Source organism: Pyxicephalus adspersus, chromosome 1 (assembly GCF_032062135.1).
Source record: "Pyxicephalus adspersus chromosome 1, UCB_Pads_2.0, whole genome shotgun sequence".
NCBI classification, from domain to species: domain Eukaryota; kingdom Metazoa; phylum Chordata; class Amphibia; order Anura; family Pyxicephalidae; genus Pyxicephalus; species Pyxicephalus adspersus.
The window spans coordinates 84312116-84339419 of NC_092858.1; the positions used below are offsets into that span (position 1 = coordinate 84312116).

The window sequence follows — 27304 nt, forward strand, 5'->3', positions numbered from 1 at the left end:
AAATAAAGTCTAAGTTTTGCACATTGCCTCGTCTTGTGTTAACAGCATAGAAAGTACATTTAGATTTTATACAGTACTTTTGAAATGACCACATCTATATATTTCAACATTTTTATTCAAGTTTTTAGGATTGGGGTAAAGGGTACAAGCATGGGGTAATACAGTACAAGCAATAACATTATAAATATCAAAATACCATTGAGGCAATGAAACAATGTAACAAATAAGCCAAAGGTTAAAAAATAGTGACAAACTAGGGTAGGGGTCCACAGATGAGATGAGAGAAAGGAATAGGTAAGAAAAAGAGAATAAGCAAGGGGTCTGGCTTCTGAATATGAGAGTGTCCATAGTCACAGTATGAAATCCAATGGTCCCATGTCATTTCAAAAACATTGAAATTATCACATCTATAACAATTTTTTGGCCAATTTTTCTGGTGGTTTTGCTTGTTTTTTCTTACCACGTTTGACAGCTTTAGGAGCAGAGTGTACTACAATGGTACAAACATTCAAAACTGATCATCACTGGCTGACAAGAAAAGAATGCATAAAGAATTCCTATCTACTCAACTTTTTCCCTAGTTGCTATGGTAAAAATGCCAGATTTACCAAAGTGGAGAATAGAGGTATCATATTACTAAAGTGGTGATTAGAAACTCCCATTTATTTCAATTCCTATTACTGCTGTTCAAAAATGTCAGTAAGCATCAAAATGGTGTTTGAAACAAATAATGGCATTCTCCCCTTTGAAGAAATATGTAGCAACATGTTTAATAATTGGCGTTAAATAAAGGTTTAGCAAAAAAAAAAAAAATAGGAAAGGTGCTATTTTAGGCAAATCGACAGGTATAATATGTGTAATTTTGTAAAAAATTACAATAATTATTGAAGAAGTTATATCAGTATTCTTATTTATCACGTAATAGGAAAGTATAGAAACTTCCCACTGGGCCAGTGATGTCACATGGTGTGGAAATCTTGTATTAGTAAATAAAAGTATTCCCATACCGAGCTGTCTTAATTCTCTAGATTTTCTTTAGTTATTACTTTGGAAAAAAACTGAAAGTCAGTAGTTTCGACTTTACCTTGGCTTTTCCTGCTTCATGTTTGCCTCTGGTCATTGATTCAAAATAACAAAACCAAGCACAGCAAGGCAACGGAAGTGGCAGTACCAGCCTCAATATTTCTCCTATGACCATTTTACTTTGAATATTTTTGATAGTTGCTTCCATATATTTGTTACATTCATGTGTATGGACATATTTTGCAGGTGTTCACATGAAGGGGCCTGGCACATCTACCAGAAGAGCAAGAACCAACAATATAAGCCATGCAACAAAAGTTTTTAATAATATTTGAACAATATGAGCACAATCCTTCAAACAAACTCAAAACACAAACAATTACAGGCAAAAATAGTAATTGTTTTGAACACTTTAAACACAGAACAAAAGACTGAAGAACAAAGTCTTGCAGTTATACAGTAATCCTGTTTTTCTGTTTATCCTAAAAGACAAAAATTGACAAAAAAGACGATCATGATTTGATTCGTAAAAAAACAAAAAAACAACAAAAACATTTAATATGTTCAGTAGTAACACATTTTGCTTGTTACTTTTTGGTTCATATTGCAAAATAAAATAAAATGTGCAGAATAATTTTAATTTGTGCAAAACAATGAATGTCAAGAGTTTTTTTTACCTGTTTATTCGACTGCATCTGGTGTATCTTTATTTGCGTTGTTGTCCTCAAGGTTCAGTTTCATGCTATCTGAAGTGTGCAAGTGAATAACTTTAGCAACACAAATTATCATATAATTTCTATTGCTTATAGACTGCACAGAAAGTCAAAAGTCAAAATGTCTTTTACTCTGCTAGTATAACTTTCAGTTAAATAGTTAAATAAGGCTACCTCCAAGGTTATATATATATTCAACATTGATGATGTATATATATATATATACATCATCAATGTTGAAACATTTTCATTTTTTTAATGCCTAACTGGATTGAGCACTAGTGATATTTGTATTGTTCAATGTGTTTGGCTACAAATGTACACTTTTCTTCTATACTGGTCGTTTAGTAGCATGTAGGAGGCTAGTGATGTATTTTTCTCAGATTGCACCTATTTTGCTAAAGCACAGTAACATTGGAGATTATTTTGAGATTTATTTGACAGATAATTCAAAGTAATATTAGGCATAATTATATTTATGTTTTTACATATCCACTTGTATTCTCCATAAAAAGAGGAGGTTCCCCAAATTCCAGGCATGCAGATTTAAATGCACAAAGTTGAAAATTAAGTACTGACAGATCTTTTTAAATTGGTAAATACTTTCTTACTTAGTGACTTACCGCAATCGCTTGTCTTTTCAGTCTCAGTCAAAAGAGAAGTGATATCCATGCTTTGGCATTCACAATCTGTATACAAACAGTGATTGAAATCAGCAATCTGAATTTTTATTTCAGGCAATGATTTACAGACAAAATAACTACCTCACAGACTAATAATTTATTCTTTAGTGTAATTTATATAGTATGTTTATTAAAGATTCACCTGAACATTTTCCTTGTATTATTAGGCAGCATTACTTTGCTGTGCAAATACACTCCATGTATTATGCAGCATTCTCTTGTTGTCAGATCAAATCTTGCCAGGGTGAATCAAGAGTAAAATAGCAGCTATTTTTCACATTTGTATTTTTCGTATTTGTTGAAATCTTTTAGACAAAATATGTTTAGCAAAAGGAGCCAATAATAAACACGCTAACAATTGCTACTCATTTGTGCCTAAAATGTATATTATTCATTTGCCATATGATGCATATGGATTGTTGGCAGCAGGTATTTTTTTTTTTTACTATAAATGTAAAAATGTAAAAACTGCACTATATTCCCCCCTTCCAGAGTTACAGTCCTTCTGCTATGCTCCTACTATGCCACATGACCATGGAATGGGGCAGTTAGATGGGTACCCCACACAAAATACTGGTGCCTAGTGCAATGGGCACCAGGCTCCACAGCAACATGGAGGAGGAATCAGTAAGAAGAAAAGACTTAAGGACAGCCTACCTGATGCCTTATGAGTAAAAGTAAATGTTCATTCCTCTTCCTGGTGAAATAGCTGCAGGGGCTCCTAAGATCATATTGCAGTGTACCAGTGTATACACTGTAAGCATTGGATGTATACTAAAAGGGTCATTTCTTGCTTTTTAACCAATGTTTATTTTTCAGATTCTAGCATTGTCCAAGTTGTCAATTTTGAGATCCATAGAGATTAAAAAGCATATATCACAGTGTTTAAAACAAACATGTCAGGTCTCTATTGCAGCCTGTAGCATTTGCTCCTTGTAAAATGGTAAATGCTGTATGGTATTCTAAAATTACATTAATACATTATATAAAACTCAGGCAAATGCCATCTTTCAGTGCTGGGAATCTTCAGTTTTAGTAATCTATAAAAATGTGGCAAAATTACAATCTTTTCAACTGCTAACGACTTAAAAAAAGGGCTCTTTGAAAAATCAGCCTCTTAGTGTAGAGTTAGTGGTCTATAGTAAATGCAGCTTTCAAATGTAACACAAATTCCAGACACATTTTAGTAAGACACATCCACTTCTGAAATGCCTTTTGTAACATGAAATTCTTTCAGAAGGTAAAATATAGGCTACTGAGTCCTATTCTGTCTTAGTTTGTGTTCTAGCTTGCTTTGATAAATGTTTACAACTTACCTGTTTTATTATACAAATTATTGGCGTCTGAATTTTCTCCAGAACCTACAATGCAAACTGAACATATATATTTTTATGATTTAAATTATAACAGTAAACCAGTATGATGTAGTTAAATTATTTTAACACCAAGCTATGGACACCAAAAAATGCAACAAATTTAAGATAAAAAATAAAATAGAAAAGTACATGTAAAAAATATAATGTTCTTCATTATAGTAACAATAAAAAATCAAGACCTCCAACACAATTGCATTTTTTCAGATCCTTGGTCAGACAATACCTTAGTAAGTATGGTAGAAATCATTCACACACAACTACCAAAAAATACTACGGGCCATTCATACATAGCAGTAATAAAGCCGAAAATATATACTACTACCAGCAATATATAGAAGCTGTCAAGCCTTGCAGGTGAAGAGGTATAAAATTATATAAAGCTGTTTTGTTTTCAATTCATCATTATTAGGTTTATGGAGTAGGTATCACCTGTTAGAGCACCTTTAAGGTTTAATTTTGTTTTAGGGGGAGAATTCTTTTCACTTATGTACAAGTGTCATCGGGACAAATACAACGAGTAAATCACCCCAACAGGAACACTGAGAGCAATAAGAACCAGACAGGGGTCCTTTTCTTGTGCTACTCTATTTAAAACTTTTTGATTGGAGAATACATTAAATTGACCCTGTGACCAATTATTTATTAAGTTTTCAGAAAGTGTGAATAAAGCAATTTTTTTAAAATAAATCTTTACTGATCTGCAAAGCTAGAGACATGGTAGATCAATTAATACTGAAATTTCACAGCAGAAGAACTCTCATCAGACATCTTTCTCTCTTTCGATCTCACACATTAGGTCCCCCTGGTTGAGAGAAGGATGGTGGGCTGAGCAATATATACGTCAGTGATTTTGCTGTGAAACGTTTGGTCGAAAGTGCCTGCAGCTACAGTCATAAGCAAAGGCTTGTTTTGAAGTCTGTTTACTGCTTGTAATGAACAAGTAAATACTTAAATCTCCAAAGCCTGGCCTAATGTCCATTTTATTGTGCGCATCAAGCAAGGTGAGGTTATTTAGGGTGTTAGCCTATCCCTGTTAAAAAAAAACAAAAAACTAACCTTTCCCTCTTTCCATCTGTAATTCAGGTGATGACATCATCATTCTGCTGCCAAGATCCCAGGGAATGCTTAATAGTCAAAATCTCATTAGAAGACATTATAGCCTTACAATATATGGGTTACTCAACATTTCCTAGGAACTTGCCAAAAAATGAAGACCTTTGCATGTGTGCCAAAGAAAAAATTTTGGAGAAATGTATAAGGAACAAAGCATTTTTTAATCAGTAAAGATGAACATCATCTGCAGGCAGAGCACAGGCAATACAATATGTAAAGCAGCTTTATTGATGCTGAACACATTTGAAAAGAACAGCATCTTGTTTCCCCACCCAATGGACAAATTAGATGCTTTTCCTTTATTCTTTGTAGACATTATTAAAAACTAGTATTAGTACAGCACCAACATATTATGCAGCACTTTACAAACTCCATAGTCTTGTCACTGTCCCTCAAAGGGGCTCACAATCAATTGTCCCTATCATGGACATATTTCAATAACACAGTCTAAGTCTAGGGGCAATTTGGGGGGAAGCCAACACCAACACGGGGAGAACATGAAAAATTCCATGCATATAGTGCCCTGGCAAAGATTTGAACCTGGGACATCGTGCTGCAAAGTACCTAGTGCTAACTTCTCAGCCACCTTGCTGCCAAATATCTGCCACACATTATCAGTATATATTTTTAAATCACAAAAAGCCTGATTACAAATGTATGAACCAAGCTTAGCTTCATTTCTCTATACTGGAAACAACACAAGTCCTAGCTGTGGCTACGTAGGGTTACTGAGATAATGCACATGGAAGATCTCACATCTGAAATTCTTGACACCAATGCGCACTTTTAATACCTAGAATGAATGCAAAGACTTTCAGAAATCACTGGAATATGATCGATACCTGATGTCCCGATAGATCGATATTTAGTGCTTTCTAGGGGACTGGAGCCCATGCTGCATGGCGCTAGTCATTTCAATGATAGGTTGTGAGCTGGAATCCTCTTTGCACTAATGTCTTTTGCATGGCCCATGATATGTCATGTCCTGTAGTGGTTGAATGCACCTGATGTATACCATATAATCCCTTTGCACAAGATGCTCATTTTGTTGGACGTTTCTTTTTTATTTAAATAATATTTCAAAAATACTGATTTATTATTTAGTAACTGTTCTTAATAAATAATTAACAAGAAAACTGTATACACATTGAAAACAAAGTCATCACTGTACCTAAACCTTGGTTCTTGATAGGAGTGTCTGTGACATCTGTTGTCTCTTCCTGAAGCTGCTTAACAAAATGAATATCAAACTTCAAAGATTTACACATTAAAACCAGGTCTAGTTCTCATAAAAACAGAGTTAACACAATAAATATTTAATATTTAGAGCCTGTTTGTCCCTAAATAATGACTATTTTAACCAGTGCTCTAGAGTCAGTAATTTTTTGCCAAGTATACAATAATTGCTTCCAACTCCACAGCCCTGGTTTTACCCATGTCTCTTGTCATCAAGTTTAAAAGTCTTATTTTCAATATCTCTCTGTGCATGCATACTAACCTGAACATTGTCAGTGTCTAATTATGCTTACATAATATTATACAACTGTAATTTTTTCAGTACAATTATTTATTCAAAACAAAATTCAGGAGAGAACCAAAGAAAGTTCATGTTCTAATTGTTTAGGGAAATTGGGCACTGGGTATGGTACCGCACATTATGATTTTTTCTTCTCAATGTAATGTTACACTGACATTTTACATTAGCATTAAAAAAGGATTAGTTGTGCATTGTCCCTTATATAAAAAACCCCAAGCATCAAGAGATAGTAAGTGTTTTCTCAATTTAAGTTAAAGTTATGTTTCACAGGAACCTGTGACTTGTAATGAACACAGCTCATATATTAGCAAGTTTAACAGTAAGCAGAAAAGAAAGAAAATGTTGTTAAAGTTCTATTTACTTTTTCGGGTGTCTATCAAAAACACTAGCTATACAAGTATACATAAATATCTACTGTCTAAAATATTTTTATTATATCACTTACTTCTGCTGTCAAAAACTTCACAGAGGACTTGGTAGATTTGTGAGACTCAATGCTTGCCCAACCAGTAGTCTCAGGACTTTTCTGTTGTGGTACAGAACTTATTTTTGAACAAGTTCCTAATGCAAAGGAAGAAAAGAGAACTTTTTAGTTCTGTGAAACTGTGTTCACGTGTCAGCAGTACTAGCAACCTACACCTTGAAATCACACAGCCACAAAGGTGAAAATTAACACATTTTCTTTTTTTTTTACCACCAGGCTTTAAGCAGCCAGAACAACTGGTTAAACTGTACAAAAGGTAAAGGTGGGTTCTCCCTGAAAATTAAAATCTTCTGAAACCTGTAAACCCTGTCACTAAAAGCAAAACAAGGTACCAATACAATAAAAACTAAACCTGCTTAAGCCTAACTAACCTTTACCAGATTTGACAATACACACAACACAATTTGACAGCTATGGATTTTCATATTTAAGTGCAATAAAAAGTGGATTTTCCAAGTGGTCTAATCAGACTAGAGGTGACCTGTATACAATGAGAATCTGGTTCTACCTTGAAGACTTACTTTAGGCATTTTTGTTTTAAATCATGTGTTCCATTTCTTTTCTAAACTGCTGTAGCACAAAAAATAAATGAAAAAGACAGCAGGAAATCAGAAGAGAACTTCTAATTTAACATTATTATTAACAATTTGTTTGTCCTTTAAAATTAGTACAGGTCTATTTTTATATGGAAGCATACTTCATACATATAGGTAAATAATAAATAACCATTGTAACCATGTAAATACAGTGCTAAATAATATAATTTCTATCTCCTGTACAGCATTGTAACACTACAGATGTAAAGTTGCAATGCCAGAAGGTTGCTAAATCTGTACCGTTTTGAAACGGTTTAGGTTTAGGCCTAGTACACACAAGCAGAGCAAAGGACAATTTTGTGCTTTACTAATCAGTCTGCTCAATCTCATGATAAAGGCAGGGACAAATATAAATTATAAATTTCAGCCCTGCCAATACATTTTCTCATTCATAAAGTGGCCAGATTTATATACACGACTCAATTTGTGTGCTTTCTATAATTATTTAACAACATGTCCAACAACTTCATGTTTGATTAGAGAATCAAACATGAAAAAAGGGTACCTGTAATCAGTCTGCTATTGAATTCACTTCAGAATAATTTTGAATTCAATAATTTAAATAGATTGAAAATCAGATTCAAAGTGAAAGTAAGCCTGTGTATATTAAACCTTTTAGCTAGAATTTGGAAATACATTTAAATACATTTTAAGAAACAAAGAATGGGAAAAAAACAACTACTTTAGGACCTTTCTTTGTGAAGCAGGGATACCTTGGTTGATTGGAGTGCTGTGTCTAGCTGAAGCCTCCATGGTTTTGGTGGGAGTGAAGTGCTTTGTAGGGCTTTTAAGTTCTGAGAAAATAGTTGATAGTCCCTCCACATCTATAATTGATCTGCAGAACACACAGTATGGTATTTATATGTCACACGTATCTGGTAAAATATATGTACTACTAAACAAGTAAATTCTGATTTAATAGCAGTGTTTAGGTAGGTGATACATCAAACAAACTATGTACAAATAATTAAAATATACAATTTTAGGGCAAGTGTTTATTTTGAAATGCTAATGTCTTGAACAATAGTAGATATGTCATAGACTCTTATTGCCCTGTACAGCATTTGTACTTATAACATTCCTTTAAAAATGTGCAATATTTTTAGAACAAGTTTGAAAACCCAGTAATACTAATGAATTAAACTTTATAGACTATTGATAAAAACAGTAAATATAGCCTTCTGTCTTTTTTTTTAGTTTTGGCTTTTGTTTAAGCTTCAGAGTTAATGAATGGCCAACTGAGTACTTGATCTACTCTGTAACTTGTAGTGCTTTGGTTTGTTCAATAAACGTAAAATTCTTTCAATAAACAGAGAAACAGTAATATTGTATTAAGAATAAAAGAGTTGGAGTTGAATGTACCATAGACTAAGGAGTCAGAGTTGAAAGGTTTATGATCTGACTCACTATCCCAAAGCCCCTTCCTATTCCAAAAAGGATGACATTAAAATTTTAGGGTCAACAATGAATAACTCACGTGGATGAGTAAAGTTAGACGCTTGCCTGAAAGGTATTTTTTAAGTGACATATCGACTGTGTGTATTATATTAGTACACTATTTAAATTACTGCTAGGTTGAGAAACATCCACTAACAACTGACAAAGGAGCTTTGTCAGTATCTTTGTCAAAGATATTAAAATAAGTAGTAAAATTGTATACAAGTAAATGTGGTAAATTGTGAACAATCACAAAAATAAACTATTTACTCTTGAAAGAACATGTTGTTATTTTTTTTACCCTAAATCCAGTGATAAACTAAGTGTTGTCGCCTTTGTCATATCCTTTTCAAATGTCTTGTCCCTGGTGGAACATACAATCTGGTTTCTTTCTATATATAAAACATAATTATTACTATTATTTAAATATAAAAACATTCAACAGCAATCTAAGAGCATACAGTGCTGGAAATTTACATATTTATTGCATTTTGTACTTTTGTGACCTAAAATGAAAAAACATATTTCCATTATGTTGTCACTAGACTCTACATAAAACATTGACATGTGGCAGATAGAAATTACTTGGGATAAACATGTAATAGTGAGCAGGTTTGAAAAAAGAACAGGTGTTTTGTAATTAAAATAATTTCCTTGGAAAAAAAGGTAAAGCAAATGCATCTGAGCATTTACCTCAGTCTTTTTACGAGCCACAATTTTACATCTTGTATGTTCTACGCATCTACAAAAAGAAATACGAATATTACCTATCTGTAAGTCTAGAATTTTTTTAAAGAATTGCCAGAATGTTACTTGCATTTTCTTTCCTGCACAGTGAATATTACCAGAATCTAATATTTTTAGGTAGTCTGGAGCACCATAAATGTTGTAGTTTCCCTCCATATGGTTTTGGCAGCAGTAAAATAAAGTTTTTATATGATGCTGCTTTCAAAAATAACGCTTTGTTAGATTATCAGTATGAAATGACCTTCGCTTCTCGGCCTTTTGGCTAAGATCAAGTGTAGTACCTAATCCTTCCAGTGATCAGGGTGGAAAGGCACTTGCATTCCTGGCAAGAATGCAGTGCACGAGTACCTCTGTTAAGGACGGTCTACCTGTGGTGTAGCTCTGTAAGGGGCCCTCCTATGCAAATCTGCCGGCTTGGACCACCGGAGAGAGCATGGGGCCTGCCCTGAAGGAGCTCCCATAGGTTTGACTGACCCGCTGGTTGGTGCAGGGAAAGCTTGGCCTTACCAAGCGGTCCGAATCTTGCTTCAGTGTCGTACCCCCGGAGTGGCGACCCAGGGGCACCTTAAAATCACTGGGTTTGGGACCCCACTTGATTTTTTGGAGCACAGTCATGTCACTGCTTATATTTTGATTCAGCACATCTCCTTTTTCTGCATTAGCTGCGGCTAGTGCAGATGGGCAATTTTTAAAATCTGTTGCCCTGTGTGTTATGCACAGAGCACATTTATTATTTAAATGTTTTTTTATGTTGTCACTGTCACTGGTGTGGTATTTGTGTGCCACTTTTTGATAGAGGGTGCTATTCCCTTATGGGTTAGCCCATTTTGTCTTGGGGGAGTGCCTTGGCCTAACAACCAGGCGCTCTCCGTTAGTGGGAGTCTCTCTTCGGGAGAGCTCCCAGCTTAGTATCTTGTGGGCGGTCCCAGAGAGAAAAGGCCTGGCTTCGGTCAGGGGGCTAAGTGTGTTCATTCCGGCTTCGGCTGGGTGGGCTTCGGAAGGTTTGGAGAAAAGGTTGGCCCTTCCTCTTTAGAGGAGGGTTTTCCAAATAGTGCCCCAGTGCACATTTTTTGTGTGGTGTTTTTGCACTAACACTTTTTTACCGTTCACGGGGTGTGTTTTAGCATGGATCGCGAGATTCGAAAAAAAAAATCAGTATGAAATGACATTAATCATAGACTGATATCCAGAGTCTTGCTCTCCTAGATGTCTATTTATAAAGCAGTAAATCTGACATTAACTAAAACATTATATGGTGGAGAATTAATTACTTCCTTTGAAACACATGAACCTGGAATATTCTACACCAGGAATGTCTTAGTGAATGTCATATTCACAGTTTTTTAAAAAGACCCCCTAGTTTCTTCATAATGACCATGTTTTGATGTTAGCAAATTATCAGCAATAATAAATATTTTTCATCAGCTGTCCTGGGCAAAAGGATTTATGAAAAACATAAAAGTTAAAAAATATCCTTACATTTTTCATGTTCTGCTAATACATCCCTTAAAAAAAACCCTTATAACTATTATTATTCTGCTGTTGCTCTCCACAGTTAACATTAGTTGCTCAAACTTCTGCCAGACTAGATGATGTGAGGTATATTCCGCAATTGTGCATGAAAAGAAATGTCACTAAGGATATTCTGAATAATAAGAATCTGTTTAAAGGACAGCTTGCAATAACTAAATGTCATTTTCCAAAACTGTTTTCCAGCCTATGGCATTTCAGATGTATGCACATTACATGTTATGTGCATTATGTTCACAAAAGCAAATTGATAAACAAAAATCCATCCATCGAAGGACCATCAGCAATTTCTGACTGATAATGACAGTAGTGCGCATGTTGTTCCAGTCATTTACATTTCTTTGTAGAAGAGTGGCCTACCTGTAAAATTACAAGTGCTTTTAAGTGTCAGAGGGTCCCAGTTTCACCCTACGATCATAAATTAGCCAATTAGGCACATGTGCCTAATATTTACCTGATTTTTGTGTCCTTACTTGATAATACTTTTAAAAAATATTGCTAACATATGGATTTATATACTTTCTGGATTTATGTACTATCTGTTAGCTGTTATGCTGCTCTTCTTATAAAAGCTCTAGCTGCCGTATGTGTCTGGTTTCTGACCTAGAGCAAACATGCAGATTAGAAAGCTTACTTTATCACCTGTTCCCTGAATAACTTCTTGAAACATAAATGACATAGTGGACCTGCTGAATCTGTTTTCTTTTTATAAAAAAACAGAATGTTCTGGATGCAAATACAAGATCCTGAACAATGAAGAGCTAACAGGAATCTGCCTCCATATACCAAATGTTAACATTAATGCAAAACTGATACATCCATACTCCCACAGCTAAAATATCAGACAGAGAAACTTTTTTGTATTTATATGTAAAGAGGAAACTATGTTTTGTAAAAGTTTTGATTCCTCACTTTTGTTATATTTTTTATACATGCAAACGAATTGTGAAAAACTTATTGTAACTTTCTTTTGAAAAATTATTAAAAATGTAATATAAAGCTGTTACATCCTCTGAGCTCTTGTGTGCTAAAACACACCTGTCATAAAAAGACAACTTCATAGCTGACTGAATCTTAACCTTCTCGATGCCATGATATGGCTTTACCATATTCATTTAATATCACAGTTGTACCACAGTCACGTATAAAATTATGCTCTTTTACATTTGTCACTGCACTGGTGAACCCAATACATTCTTATGGAGACTCTAATTTTCTTACATCTGTCACAGATTTGACCAGTAATTCGATGTGTATTTGCTCCTTGCAACATTTACCAGGCAACTTTAAATAAAAAATTGCATATAGGCAGACAATTGTATCAGGATTTGCCAAATCTTTTTATATGGCTGGTATTGTTTTGTATAATAAAGTTATACAAAACAATACCTGCCACATCACCTGTAAAAGTTAAACCATTTGCAGCATTCCCACAAAAGGAATACCATTGACTGTAAAAAGTAAAGCGCGTATGTACATATTGTTGGGGTCATAGTTCAGAAAATGCCAATTACCTTGTGTCTTGTTAATAATACTACTTCCACCGTGCTGCAAAGAGCTTTGCTCTGCCATATCTTCTCCAATACTGTTATTTGAATCAGTACTCAAGCTCTAAAGTAAAACATATTTAAAAAAATTATATATAGGTATATTCAAATGTTTAGCTTAGTATAGAAATTATTTTCAAATCTTCTTTGCACTGGCAAATAGCTGAATAAAATAGCCCTGATATTCTAAGGCATAATTGCGCCATGATAAACGCAAAACAGATTTTGTTGCCTATGTTGTTCTGAACAGGGATTTAAACTTATTATAGTAGTCAGTAGTAAGGTATAACATTATTTTGGCTGCCTGTGCTTTCGTAAGTTTACCCCTTTTGGACTTTCCACCTTTTGTAGTGATACAACTTGGGATTAGAAATTGGTATAATTGTTGTTTTATGCTACCGATCTACATAAAATATTCCATAAAGTTGAAGCAGAAAACATTTACAAAGCATAGCTTTCAAAAGTGTTTACAAACAAAAATCTAACACAATCCTATTTGTACAAACTTTTTGCTGGGTTTTGCTATGATGCAAACAACTGGCTCCAGAGGTCACATTATTCATAGTTTTTCGACACCTGTCCCAGGAACATTCTAGAGATTGTTAGAAAACCTACCTAAACAATATCATTGTGAGCCTTTAAAACAAGGCTAAAGTTCTCAATAACTTTAGATTCAGGGATGGGTCAAAAAAACTAAGTGAAGTCCTGACAATAAGTTTAGGTTAACATCAAAGTTTTTTTTAATATACAAAAATATACCTACTTGCATTTTCTGATAAAATATTGAATAACAGTGATTACAAATAGTGAATAACCATTGGTCAAATACCGAAATATCGGAGACAGATTCCTTTAGAAATGATTTGTAGATAGTAATCAAATTATGAACGCTACAGATTATGCATTATAAACAAAAATAACAATTCTAATATATTTTAGTAATTGTAATAAAATATATAATAAATATTAACAAAAAAGAACATTATAAAGAAAAGGCAAATTGAAATACAATGGAAAAAGTATTAGCACTAATTGCAGAGTTCATGAGGATTAGGAAGCTTAGTACAGGTAGTAAAGAGATGCAACCAGTCTTGTGGCTGTCCAGTAAGAAGTACAGTGTTCTCCAAAGCAATAAGTTGCAGAAAAAGATTACAAAGAAAAAAATAAATAAATAAAACAGCCCACATTAAAATATACATATACAGGAATATATTCTCTTATGCTTACAAAGTTCATTCACTGTCCAGACATTGCCAGAATGCTTAAACTTGTTACACAAAATTAGTTTCTAGAAACTCGTGGGTTTTTTATTGGAAATTCAATTACCAGAATTTAAAGAAGTATAAATTCTTTATTTACGTTTACTTTTTTTTATCATTAAAACCTAGACATATATTACCAATAGAACATTGATTATAATTTGCCACCTATAATATATAAATCAAGTGAGGACAGAAACAAAATAAATAAAGACACTCTCAAGGCTCTGGATCACATTTATCATTGTCACCTAATCACATCTTCAAAGCTCCTATATAGTACCCAGAGCCTATTTTACTCCACGCATTTCCCAGCTATCATGTCAACTTTACTCAAATACCTAAAATACATGCTCATGGGTCTCACTTTAAATGTGCAGTTTATCCTTTCTATTATATTACTGCAACATCTTCATAACGTCAGGCATCTCAACACCAAAAAATTTAAACCAGCTCTAAAAATACTACACATTATTTTAATGTGAATCATCCCTCCCTTTTACAATAAATCTGGGAGATGATATGTCCTATGCACAATAAATAATTGTGTTAGCTTCCAGGTAGAAAATAACCTTAACCTTGGCTACAACCTATTCTCAAACTGCCTTACGTCCCTAACCCCCACTCTTTCTAAAATAACATCTTTAGATACAGCTGCCAACCACACGCTTTCTTTGGCTCTGGTTGCCCCTACCACCTGATACCCCTTGTCCTGCTACCCTCTGACCTTGGCACAACAATTACACCAAAAAACTACAAAAGACTGCTTGTGCAGCTGAGAGCAAGTGGAGAAAATCTGGCCTAAACACTGATTTCATGGACTACAAAGCCTAGTCCATGGACTATAAGACCTAAACACTTCCCTCACTGTCACCAAGCAAAACTTCGCAAACTTTCCAACCCACGCAGCCTCTTCTCAACAATTGTCTCCCTCCTAAGTCCCATACTTGCTCCCTCTACAACTACCTTCCCTGCCCAGGACATTGCCACCTACTTTACAGATAAAATTGTCAAAATCAGACATGAGGTCTCTGCTTCCACCTGTCAATCATCACTAACCTCCCTTACCCCTGTTATTTTGGATGTAGTCTACTCTCTTCTCTCATCGGGCCTGGTTTATTAAAGCTCTCCAAGGCTGAAGAGGATACATTTTTATCAGTAAACCTGGGTGATCCAGCAAACCTAGAATGGATTTCTTCAAAGTCATTTGCTATTTGATAGCAAATGTTTTGAATCCTGGACCAGATCCATTCCAGGTTTGCTGGATCACCCAGCTTTACTGATGAAAGTGTGTCCTACCCAGCCTTGGAGAGCTTTAATTAATAAGACCCAGTGTATGTGGTAATACTTAATCATATTTTGTATTATTTTTTACTTTAACTATTCCTTGTGCAGTATTCCCCCCAGCCCCTTTTAGCCGGGACCCCATGGCACTTTTCAGTAACTGCCTGGCTTTGGGTGGTTACTAATGAGTAATACTGGGGCCACCGTCCATCTACAATTTCTTGACACCCAGCTTAAAATAAATTCTGGATTGAGCACTTCTGTGCATTTTTTAAACTCTCAAGTCAATATGCCTTGATATTTTATCTGCATAAATTTTATTTTTTCCTAATTCAATAAGCAGGGGACTGCCTTTAAAGTACCAGTACCTGATGCTGTTGGGCACTAAGAAAGGGTGGCCTTATGGTGAACAAGTAAGCAGTCCCCTTCTGCCTGGACACCTGGTTTTAAATGTCCCTCAAACCCATCACCAGTTCACCATAAATTACCTTAAATTTCAGGCAAAACTCATTTTGTTTTAAAAATTTTTGTTTTTACTAATACTTACCTTTCATGTTTCAGCGATTTTTGAAGGCACCCTTTGTCGAGACTTATCCAGCACCAAGGTCCCAGACAAAGGATCTTCCATGCTCACAGTCTAAACTACTGAGGTAGTTCCCTACTGATCACTGCCCACATTACAAACACAAAAACACATTTAAAAATGTTATTATAAATAATTTATAAATTATATTTACCCCTCCATGAGCAGGACATTGTTTATACACAGTGACATTTATGTGACATCTGGCTTTTCACTGGATGTTGTGTTAACCTGGTGCATATTCATCCTATCGAAAATGTCAGGCTAATGCTGTCAACCCACACTTGGGGGAATTACTTTAAATGTCAGCAAATTTTTCAGCGAATCCTTTATGCATAGACCCTCTATTTGTAAGTATTGATCATTGCATACTAAATAAAAAAAAAATATATATATATATATATATATATATATATGCAATCATATTTATCATGATTATGACATATATCTGATTTTTAAATGATAGCAAACTCCTTTAGGGCACTGTAAAATGTTTTCAACCTGTTAGAAAAATCTCCTTAGGAATAAGATCACAATACATTCATCACTGTCAGTGTATGGCAATTATCACGGGAGGTTCTGTCACTCCAACACCTTATATAAGTATGGGCAGATATTCCCTATCCCCTGTCATTTTTGGGAAGATATTTACTTATTTATGGCCAGGCAACATTATGCGTTGCTATAGGAGAAAATCTCTTTGTGCTTATAAGAGTACACATCAAACAGCCCTTTGCTGGAGTTTAGAGACCATATCTTAAAAATTCTAAGCAAGGAGGCGAACCATATGAACTTTTTCCATTGTTGTATACCTTTTCTTGTGAATTCTCAGCAGACATTTCACTTTCTGGTGTAAAATAACTAGTCTCTGAGCTATCATCTATGTCCTTCAAATGATCCCACTGTAACAAAAAATGATATTAATAGTAGAAAAATGTTTTTTTAAGGTTTTGATACAACATTTAAATAAAAAGAAATCCAAATATTTAAAGTAAACTTTGTTCACAGAAACCATGGCCATTGGCTGATAGAAAAAAAAATCATTTACTCATATAAACTTTCTTCACATTCTTTTTAGAAAAAAAAGGATATTTCTCACATTTAATAATAACAACACTGAATAAACTTTTTTCCTTGCCTAAACAGTATAAGAAGTATACCTAACATGACATTGTATATCTTTTGGAATGAATTAAATGTTTATATGTAAAGAAGCTGATAGATACATATAGAAATATGTAACAAACATTTAAATATCTGGTGCCCAACATACTGTCTCACTCACCATCAGTTGGTAGGGGTTCAGTTAAACACTGCAGAAAACAGCAATGGTCACCAATTATAAATATAGGGAAAAGATAAACTGAAACGAGCACCAATACAGGACTGCTAACAGCCCCCCCATTTTAGTTTGATTAAAACATAGAAATTCTAATTGAAACACACACACAATTGAAAGTAAATAGAAGTATGGCTCTGCTCTGTATGAAATTATAGGAATGTATGTACCATATACTTACTCCTGTATTAATTCCCTTAAAAGTGGCACAGCATTGTTCATCTACTGGAGAAGGACTTTGCTTATCTAGAAAACAGAAAATGAAAAAACATAGCTTCTGTAATGAACTATAATTTTTCTGTATAAATGAACAGGTTGTGTGAAATGATTTTCCTGAAGGGGTTGTCCCTTGAATACTGTTTCTATAATATAATTTAAATACTGTTCTTCTTGTTCTCCTCTATAGCTTTGTATGTTTTATTTTTTTTCATGATAATGCTAAATGCTAATGGTAATCTCTTACCCTCTTTTTTTTTGCATGAAAAGATAATTACAATTTACTATTACTAAAAGCATAACATTATAAAATAAGTACTGTAAATAGTATAAACCTACATGTTAGGATCCTAAGGAACATAACACTTATGTTATTAGATTTATGAAGGGTTTTTCTTTTACAAACAAAACCTGGAACCTTGCACTGTTCTGCAGACAGAAAACTTTGAACATAAAGGGTGGTTTACCAGTGGTTTACATCAACCTGCAGAAGGCTTGTGTGCCTTCATTTTACCATTCAAGTGCTATTACCGTGTTTCCTCGAAAATAAGCCCTACCTTTATTTTTTAGAAAAAAAATAAGCTCTAGTTACTATCCCATGTATTGTAACTAAAATGAGATGAGATGAGAGGTAAACGTCTACCGATATGTAAACAGATGAACCGAAAATAATATTTTGACATGTAGACAAGATGAGTGCAAAAAGAAAGAGCTATTCTGTTGAGTACAAGAAAGGAGTTGTAGAGGTCTCCCACTGCAAGAATCTTACACTTTGGTGGTGCACAGGGTATTCAAGCATTTGCCCTTACAATGGCATCAAAGTTAGAAATATCCCCAGAGGAAATCAAAACATCACAACACTGGCTGGATGGCTTCCATCAGCGATATGAACTGTCTCTAAGAAGATCGACAACACTGTTGAAGCTGGAGGATGCTGAAATTATTAAACGTGCACTTGCATTCAAGTGCTTTGTTGATGACATTGACTTTTCTAAATACCAACTTTATAACATGATTGCTATAGATGAAACTGCAGTGTATATGGGCCAAGGAGCCCAAACTACAATTGATCAGTGGGGTGCCTCCTCAATCTACTTTCCCTCCACTGGTTACAAAAAATGCACAAGTTACCTGTATTTTGGCAATTAGTTTGGATGGAAAAAAAGCACCACGTCTATTCATCATCAAGGGCAAGAAAGAGAAGTTTGAACGTGTTTCAGGCATCTACTGCATTTTCTTGAAACAGAAAAAACTTGGTTTTAAAGAAATGGGTTGATTAAATGCTGCCACTTGTTTGGCCACCAGGCGGCCAAATTAGTCTCCTAGTCTGGGATTCAGCCAGCACACAACGCACTAAAGACATGAAGAACTTTCTTGCAGATAAAAGAATTGATCAAAGAATGATTATTGCAGAAATTACTGCCTATCTCCAGACTCTTGACATTGGAATAAACAAGGAAATCAATGACTACATTGAAAATAAAATGGAGAAAAATCAGCTGGGAAACTTTGTAAAGCCTATCCAGCAAGAGGTTGTGAAAAATTCATGGGATAAAACTGCCGACAGTTGCATAACAAATGCACTACAAGCAGGCTACTTGGACAAGAGGTGCTCATTTAAGTAAAGTGCTGTTGCTAGACATGGGAGATTGGGGCCACAGGTTCTAAAGGAAATTGAGTTGTGGGAAATTCAGGATGGAATTCGGAGCTTAGAGAGTTATGATGATGTCCCAGAAGAAGATGACATGAGGACTTTTTGTTCATGAATGATGTACCAGTAAATTGTTGTACATTGAAAAATACGGTAAGAAGATGACATGATAACTGTATCTGAATAAATGTGTATTTTTGTTCATGAATACTGGTAAATGTACTGTAGTTTGTTGTACATGGAAAAATAAGGCATCCCCTAAAAATAAGCCCTAACTTTTTCTTTTGGACAAAAATTAATATAGGGCCCTTGTTTTCGGGGAAACGTGGTTTATGGAAATAGGCAGCCTGTAATCTCTGACCACTTTTGAATACAAATAAAAGACTTTCAAATTTCAGTAAACCGAAATCTGAGCTTTCAGGTTAATGTCAATGTCAGACGCTACTATCCTCTTACATTTCTGAGGAACTTTCTGGGAAAGCAGTAAGATTTTGGCATCTGTTCTGAAGTCCTTATTAAATGATTAATGTAATGGACTGATTAAACACCAGGGTGGAAGGCCAGAGCTTCTAAATCCAGTGGATAATCCCAGACGAAGTCTTCTGAGAAAAGCGTAGAGAAAAGCGTAGGCTGATTTAGCTCAGTATAAAGTCCAACAAGTATCATACCAGTCAGAATGAAGCCACAAAACAGGACTTGAAGCGTTGCAGACAACAACCTTTTTCTTTGTTAGGATGATGTAATGTTTAAAGAATGAACGTGATGCACAGACTGATGTATCTTCTCTTTCCTGTCTGCCCTCCTCTTTCGCAAGATTTGTTCAGAGTTTATTCATTTATTCTAGGAGCGTGACTCCCCCAGAATTAGAACTCCTCGGCCTTTTTAAAACTTGGAAGAGCAGGCATGCCCAGGGTCAGTACTGCCTGCATGTGCAGGAGAGAGACGCCTGCACTTTAGCGAGGAAGAGGTAAATGTGACAATATCATATCATCTGACAAGATAGGAAGACTGGTGTGTAGACATAAAAACTTAAAATATCTGGAGAATAGAAAATGCATTGTCACCCGTGCTGCTGCATCTAGCTGCCTGGACCCCTGGTGCCTTTCACAAATTCTAAAGCACCCTAATTTACCCCTTGTTTGGGTCACTCACATCTCTCTTTGAGCCCTACTAACACATGGGGTCAAATTTATCTATCATGGGTGAACCTGGGCGATCTAGCAAACCCGAAATGGACTTGGTCCAGTATTGAAAACATTTGGCAAATAATAGCAAATGATTTTAAGAAATCCATTCCAGGTCTGCTGGATCACCCAGGTTCTCCCATGATAGCCTATTATCTCCTGTCTTGGAAAGCTTGAATAAATCAGGCCCACTGGATTTGTATGGGTATACAGGGAGCCTTACACTTTTCACAACCCAAAGGGTGGGCCTCAATGCCACACATGCAAGATGCTTACTCCCTACCTTGCCTCGAGCCTTGGCAGTCTTTTAAACTAATGTACTAACTGATGCATTCCTTATGATCTCTTCAACAATTCCATAGGTCCCTTTTCCCCTCAGGGAAGGTATGTGAGTCAGAGAGCTTCCTGAGAAGTATCCTTTCCAACACATATTGTCTTTTACCATCTGAACAGTCTTCTTTCATTGCAGAAAGAAATAAGAAACCTACTTATTGCAGAATTTATTAACCACTGCAAACCTGTATATTCCAGCTCTATGGATACAGCCCTCCGAACCAACCTTGTGGCACTTGATTCACACTGTAAACAATAATTTGGAAGATTTGGCTGCCACAGGAGGTTGATTCCAGGGAAGGTTTTAACATACATGTTTTTTTTTTGAATTTAGTTTCCTTTATAAAAGTTGATTAGATTGGGAACAAATTTGTGTTGTCAACCTCCTAAAAATAATGTAAGTTGATATAACCCACTCAATTTGGTTAATTTGCCTAAGCCCTTAATGTCCGAGTAGGGACAACTTATGAGAAAATGTAAGGACAGAACAGTAGGCTACTTGTGGCACAGAAAAACTTTTAGGTATTGTGTGAAATTAAAAAGTCACTTTCATTAAATATACAAGAATTAGAAAAAAAACATAAAAAATGGGAGTAACAGAGGTAAATACACTGTATCCTTTAACCACCTGGGCAGTTAGCCCGGTTAGCCTGGGCTCACCCTTTTTTTCCCATGATGGTAGTGGGCAGTTCTTACTGTGCATTAATGTCATTTGAAGATGTTTGTGCTTTATGGTTCTTTTTGCTTTGTTTTTTCTCTACCTCTTTATTTCCTTTTCTTCTTTACTTACCTTCTTCCTATCCTGTTCCAGGTTTTCCCTATGCCAGACCTTTTTTGACCAGGTTTTTGCTATCGTGGTGGTGTGTGGACACAACATTAGGGCAAACTCACCTCTTTTGGGTATAATGCTGATTACCATATTGAGTCTGAATGTTCAAGGCCTTAACTTCCCGCATAAGAGGACTAAGGCCTTTCGCCATTTCTGATCCAAACACATGTATATAGTCTGTCATTTTTCAACTACCTCCTGCCCTAAATACTTTAGTAGCTCATTTCCGCAAATTTTTGTGGCAAATGGCCCTCCAAAATGAAGGGTGTGCTGACCGGATTTAGGAAGTCACTCCCTTTGTCATGTGATGTAAACGTGGCTGACCCAGAGGGTAGGTACCTTATAATGGTAGGGTTCATTAGTGACGTTTCGGTCACCATAGTAAATTAATATGCCCCTTGTACCAAGCAAATTCAGTTTTTTAATCAATTACTTACCTTAGTCAAACAACATCAGAGGAGCACATTGATTATGTCTGGGGGCTCCAATTTATTTCACCCATCCCTTGACAGGTATCATCCCAATCAGGTATTGTCGCATGGCACTTTAGATCCCGATTCTACTCCTTTTGCGAAGTTCTTGAGGAGAAATAATTTGGTAGATTGCTGGAGGGAACTACATCCTCGCAAACGGGACTACACGTTCTTTTCTCATCCCCACAAAACTAAGGTAAGTAATTCCCACAAAACCTGGTCAAGGTTTGATCATGTTCTCATTTTTTCAGATTTTCTCCCCTCATCTATATCTTGCATTATCCAGCCCATCTCTTGGTCTGACCATGATGCGGTCTTATTATCAGTGTGTTCTTTGTATGATCGGCCAAGGGATTTCAGATGGGTTCCTAATGAATCCTTACTGAGTGACCCTGATGTGAATCTAGTATTTGGCAATTCATTACCAGAATTTTTTCGCCTGAACAATACAGGTACTGTCTCTGTGAGCACGCTATGGAACGCTCAATAGTTTCTCCTTTGTATTATAAAAAAATTTCTGATTTGCTTACCCCACGTTTGATTACACTATTTAATCAACTTCTGCAGGGGGATGTCTTTGGCCCTGACACCCTATCAGCAAACATCTGTATGCTACCTAAACCCCACTTGGATCCTAGTAGCTGGTCCAATTATAGACCTATTTCACTACTGAACCTCGATGTGAAAATACTAGCAAAACTTTTCACAACTCAGCTTAATACAGGTATAGTTAGTTTAATTAGTAGGGAGCAAGTTGGGTTCATTCCCCAAAGACATGTTGGTGACAATATCTGCAGCCTGTTTCATTTGATCCATCTAGCAAAATCAAGCAGTACTCCAGCTTTGTTATTGTCCCTTGATATTTGCAAAGCTTTTGATACGGTATCTTGGTCTTACCTTTTTACTTTACTTAGAGCCTGGTGTTTTGGTCCAAATTTCTTGAGTTGGATTCAAGCATTGTATACTGACCGCAGTTCAATATGCAGGGTTTCTTTCCGCATATTTTCCCATTGCTGGAGGGACACGCCAGGGGTGCCCATTGCCATTGTTGTTTGCTCTAGCAATGGAACCTCTGGCACGGTTAATACAGTCAAATCTGGATATCACAGGATTGGACGTTGGGGGATATCATCACAAAATGTGTCTTTTTGCTGATGATGTTGTTCTTTTTTTTTATGAAACCTCTGATTTCCTTATCCAACCTTACACAGGTGCTGTTAAATTTTTCATCTTTATCACGTCTTATGGTAAACTATTCTAAGTCTAGTGCCCTTATTGTTTCCCTCTCTATGGAAACACTGACACATCTCCAGCAACACTTTCCATAAGTGGGAAGAAAATAAATTGTCGTATTTGGGTATATACTTGACATCATCCTATGATACCATGTTTTCTGCCAATTATACAGCTTTTTTGGGTTCTATTGAAGCGTCCCTAGAAACATCGAAGAGATACCAAATCTCCTGGCTGGGTAGGATAGCGGCTTTAAAAATGACGGCCCTTCCCAGACGTCTATATTTATTCTGGGTCCTCCCCGTAGAAATCCCATTACAAGTTATTTATTCCTTCCAACTTGCTTTCTTGGATTTTGTGTGGCAGGTGTCTAGGCCCAGAGTGTCTAAAATAGTCCTGTATCTACCTAAGGCTGGTGGAAGCCTGGCAATGCCAAATATCCTGTACTACTATAGAGCTGCTCAATTAGCCCCCTAGTCTGCCTACCACGCTGAGACGAACAAGCCGCTTTGGGTTGATCTGGAGGCTTCCAAGTTATCTCCCATAGCTTTGAACACCCTGCTTTGGATTCCTCCACAAATGTGTAAACAAGTATTTAGTCCTATCACACAACATTCTTTAAAGGTGTGGGATGATGTCAAGTATTCAGGAGCTTTGATGTCGCCTCACACCCCGTTTGCAACTATAGTGGATAACCCCGTTTTTTCTCCAGGATATGACACACCATCACGTTTCCAAGAGTGGGTTGCTAAAGAGTTTTATAGATTTTATTGTTGCCAGCGGAGTGTGGTCATTTGAAGTTTTTGGTCTAAATATAACATTTCTTCGTCTGGTATTTTCTCATACTTGCAGCTATGGCACCTTGTCCAGTCCTTACTTAAACATGCCACTAATCCTCTCTCACACCTTTTGAAAGTAAATGTGACAAAGACCCCTTTGGGTAAAGGTGTTATCTCACTCATTTACTGTTCTTTGCTTTCAGCAAAGGGGAATGTCCAACTGCTTTATGTGTCTATTGGCAGATCGTTAGGGACAATGCAGCCCACGGCGTAGTTCATGCTGGCTTTCATGAGGCAAATTACAAATTACTTATGAGATGGTACCTGGTACCGACTAGGTTGGAGAAATTTCACCCCAATCTAATTTGTGCTTCCGACAATGTGGGGGAACTGGTACCCTATATCATGTCTGGTGGACTTGTCCACGCATTCAAAGGTTCTGAACGGGTTTTTATCAACAGTGTATACACTGTTGGGTAGAAGTATGAGAAAAGACCCGAAAATAGGGATCTACTTTCTCTGTAAAGTGTTAATGTGTCCAAAACGACCAACCTCACAACTGTGTCTATCTTTGGTCTTGGGTCCCCATCCCCCCTTGTCCATACATCCATCTTTCCTCTTCTCTTATTCCTTCCCCTTCTTCTCTATTCTTTTTGATCTTCCTTTTTCCTTTTTTGTCCTGAAGAAATTGGTTTAGGGTTCTTGCAATGATGTACACATTTGATACCTGTATGTTTATAAGCTCTTGACTCCAGACGGGAGTTGCAATTCCCAATATTGGCCAATTTGTATTATTTGTCTCTTTGTTCATTTCCCCCCTTTCCTTTATGTTTTTGTTCCCTTGTTATGTATTGTTATATAAAAAACTTTTTCTTCTAATAAAAACTATTAAAAACAAAGGATAGAGTGTATTTTCCTCTGATACTCCCATTTTTTATGGTTTTTATAATTCTTATATATTTAATAAAAGTGATTTTTTTATTGAGTCTGTTAATGATAACAAATGGAGAGTTGCGTAGGGGTCCAGGAAAGGTAATCCTCTCGTTTCCTCCTCCCCCTTCTCTCTTTTCTTTTCCTTAGAATCCCACAAACTATTTTCAATATTTTAAAAGTGTTATTATTTTGATCATGTTTCAGCATCCCGAAAAGCCATGCTTTTGGGATGCTCTATTCAGAAATAAGTTATATGCTAACTGTTTTATATACTCCTTTTAGCAATTTTTTCATTGACTTTGTGCTGTTTTTGTATTTGTTACAGATAACTGTTTTCATGGCTTCAAAAAAAAAATAATAATAATAATTAGTGTGCATTGAAGTGTTCATGGGGACAAAACAAAGGACTTCTATCAGGGATGTGCCACCAATCCACAAAAACACCAAAGTATATCATTTATACATTTTTTTGGCCTGAAATTACATAGAACACAGGTCATTTTAAAGAAGTAGGCTAAATAAGCATTGCGGCCTTTACCTAAACCAACATCCACAATCAGAATTTTTTTGCAGTAATTAAAAGGTCCTTTTTATTACAGAGCAAATTGTTTCAAATGTTTATTTTCTACAGCAAACTCTATGGGTTCTATTTATAAAATTAGTTCCCTGTCAATGTGTCTGAAATTGGCTGACATATGGTGGTATCTCTCTAGGCTTATTCTTTAAATTCCTAATAAAAAAATGACTCATTCTGTCATCTAGTGGCCAGTCTTAAAAGTGCATTGCTGTCACAATAGGAATCTGTGTAAGCGAAAATTATGAACTAATCTAGATCAAACAAACAGGGGAATAATTTATAAATAGACCAATATGTGTAACTTTAATTAATAAAACTAATTTACATTAAAACAGTGCAAAGGTAAAGCATGCACTATCGTACTGTAAACATCTACAGTAAATATTTTTGTAAATTTAACAAAAAGTTGGATTTCAATATAAACTAGCTTCAATGAAATATCAAATTAAAATGCAACACATATGTAATGTAATGACCACTGTTGTGGACAAATTACATATCCAAAGTAACAAAACAGCAACTGAATTGAACACCAGCATTTTGTATTACAAATTGAGTCTTTAACATGCAGTAGATGGGGCAACCACATACTGAGTAAAATGAACCAAATTAATTAAGTTTTAATTAAAGAATTGTATGGGTTACAGATGCAGGTTTTAACAATGGGTCTTGTTCTGTCATATTCTGTTTAGCTTGTAAGTAATTACAAGAAGTAAGACATTTATATTATCCTAGATGCTTAATGTGCACATGGCGGCTAAACTTGAAAATACCTCTTGTCAACTTTGCTGCACTTAAATGTGGGTTATTAACAGAAATGATTATGAGCGACAAAGCCTGCAAGAACATGCAGCCATGTAAATTGACTTACTAACCATTTGCATTTATTGATTTAACTTTCTCAATGCCCCGAGGTTTGGAGAGTGCTTGCCAGACATTTGGTCAGTAGCCCTTAAAAAACAGGCATCAACCATACTACATTGTTTCTTTATTTCAAAGGTCCACGGACATTTCTAGCCTTTTTTAAGAATAACCACACTAAACTGGTCCTCCAATTATGGGTAGGCTAAGCTTGTCAAGTTAAACACTGCATTTCCAGAAGGTGACACATGAATACCATGATTACAAAAGCTTGTGAGGGCTTTATAGCATATTAGCCAAAGCAGTCAACTGGGTAGATATATTTGCCACTTGTGCAGGTTACTGAAGAAACCTAAGGGGGGGATACAAACCTGCAGTGTAACACAGTTTTTGTAGTTTACCATCTTGGTCCCCCTGTCCAGTCACTATGAAAGATCCTTGAGGTTTCTTTACTTTCTGATTATTTTTTGAACATTCACCAGTCTGCTTGCCATGGGAGAGCTTCCTACTTGGCTGTACTGTATTGAAAAGATATATTTCATAAAGAATTAACAAAGCTTTTTAAAAAAAACCTTGGTGGAGAAAAGGCTCTGGTTTCCTATGTTCAGAGCTGCCCTCTGATGACTGGTCATCTAATAACTTGTGGTGGAATATTCAAAAAGCAGCAAGAGAAGTAGAAGAACATAATCACAAGATCTTTGTACTGCAACTTTATCTCAAGAAGAACAATAAGTGGTCAGGGGTACAGTGCCTGAGATAATATCCCCCTGCAGAAACCAGCTACAAGACTTTAAGCACATAGTGCCTAGGAAAAGAAAGTACAATGCTATGTCATGAATTCAAGACAAAACTAAGATTTTCAAGGTACTGCCGAGCCACAAATATAATTTCTATATGTTCCTTATAACAAACCAATACATATAATGCAATAAAATATTTTTATTGCAATTACTGGTATTTGCCAGCAAAAGTGCCCTTATAACG

General features: G+C 35.7%; 1 protein-coding gene across 1 annotated transcript in view; it reads right to left on the bottom strand.

The window, feature by feature from the left end:
• Window positions 1-101: 101 nt before the first annotated feature.
• The window catches only part of TEX14 (testis expressed 14, intercellular bridge forming factor), an 84668-nt gene continuing 57465 nt past the window's right edge, over window positions 102-27304 (bottom strand). The window contains exons 18-29 of the mRNA XM_072416449.1: window positions 26692-26838; window positions 17433-17497; window positions 16725-16814; window positions 12754-12850; window positions 9264-9354; window positions 8239-8360; window positions 6891-7006; window positions 6080-6137; window positions 3736-3792; window positions 2360-2425; window positions 1701-1769; window positions 102-1505 (exon numbers count right to left, since the gene is read on the bottom strand). Coding sequence (XP_072272550.1) covers window positions 1705-1769; window positions 2360-2425; window positions 3736-3792; window positions 6080-6137; window positions 6891-7006; window positions 8239-8360; window positions 9264-9354; window positions 12754-12850; window positions 16725-16814; window positions 17433-17497; window positions 26692-26838 — 974 coding nt within the window. The 3' untranslated portion in view covers window positions 102-1505; window positions 1701-1704. The remainder of the gene's footprint in view (window positions 1506-1700; window positions 1770-2359; window positions 2426-3735; window positions 3793-6079; window positions 6138-6890; window positions 7007-8238; window positions 8361-9263; window positions 9355-12753; window positions 12851-16724; window positions 16815-17432; window positions 17498-26691; window positions 26839-27304) is intronic.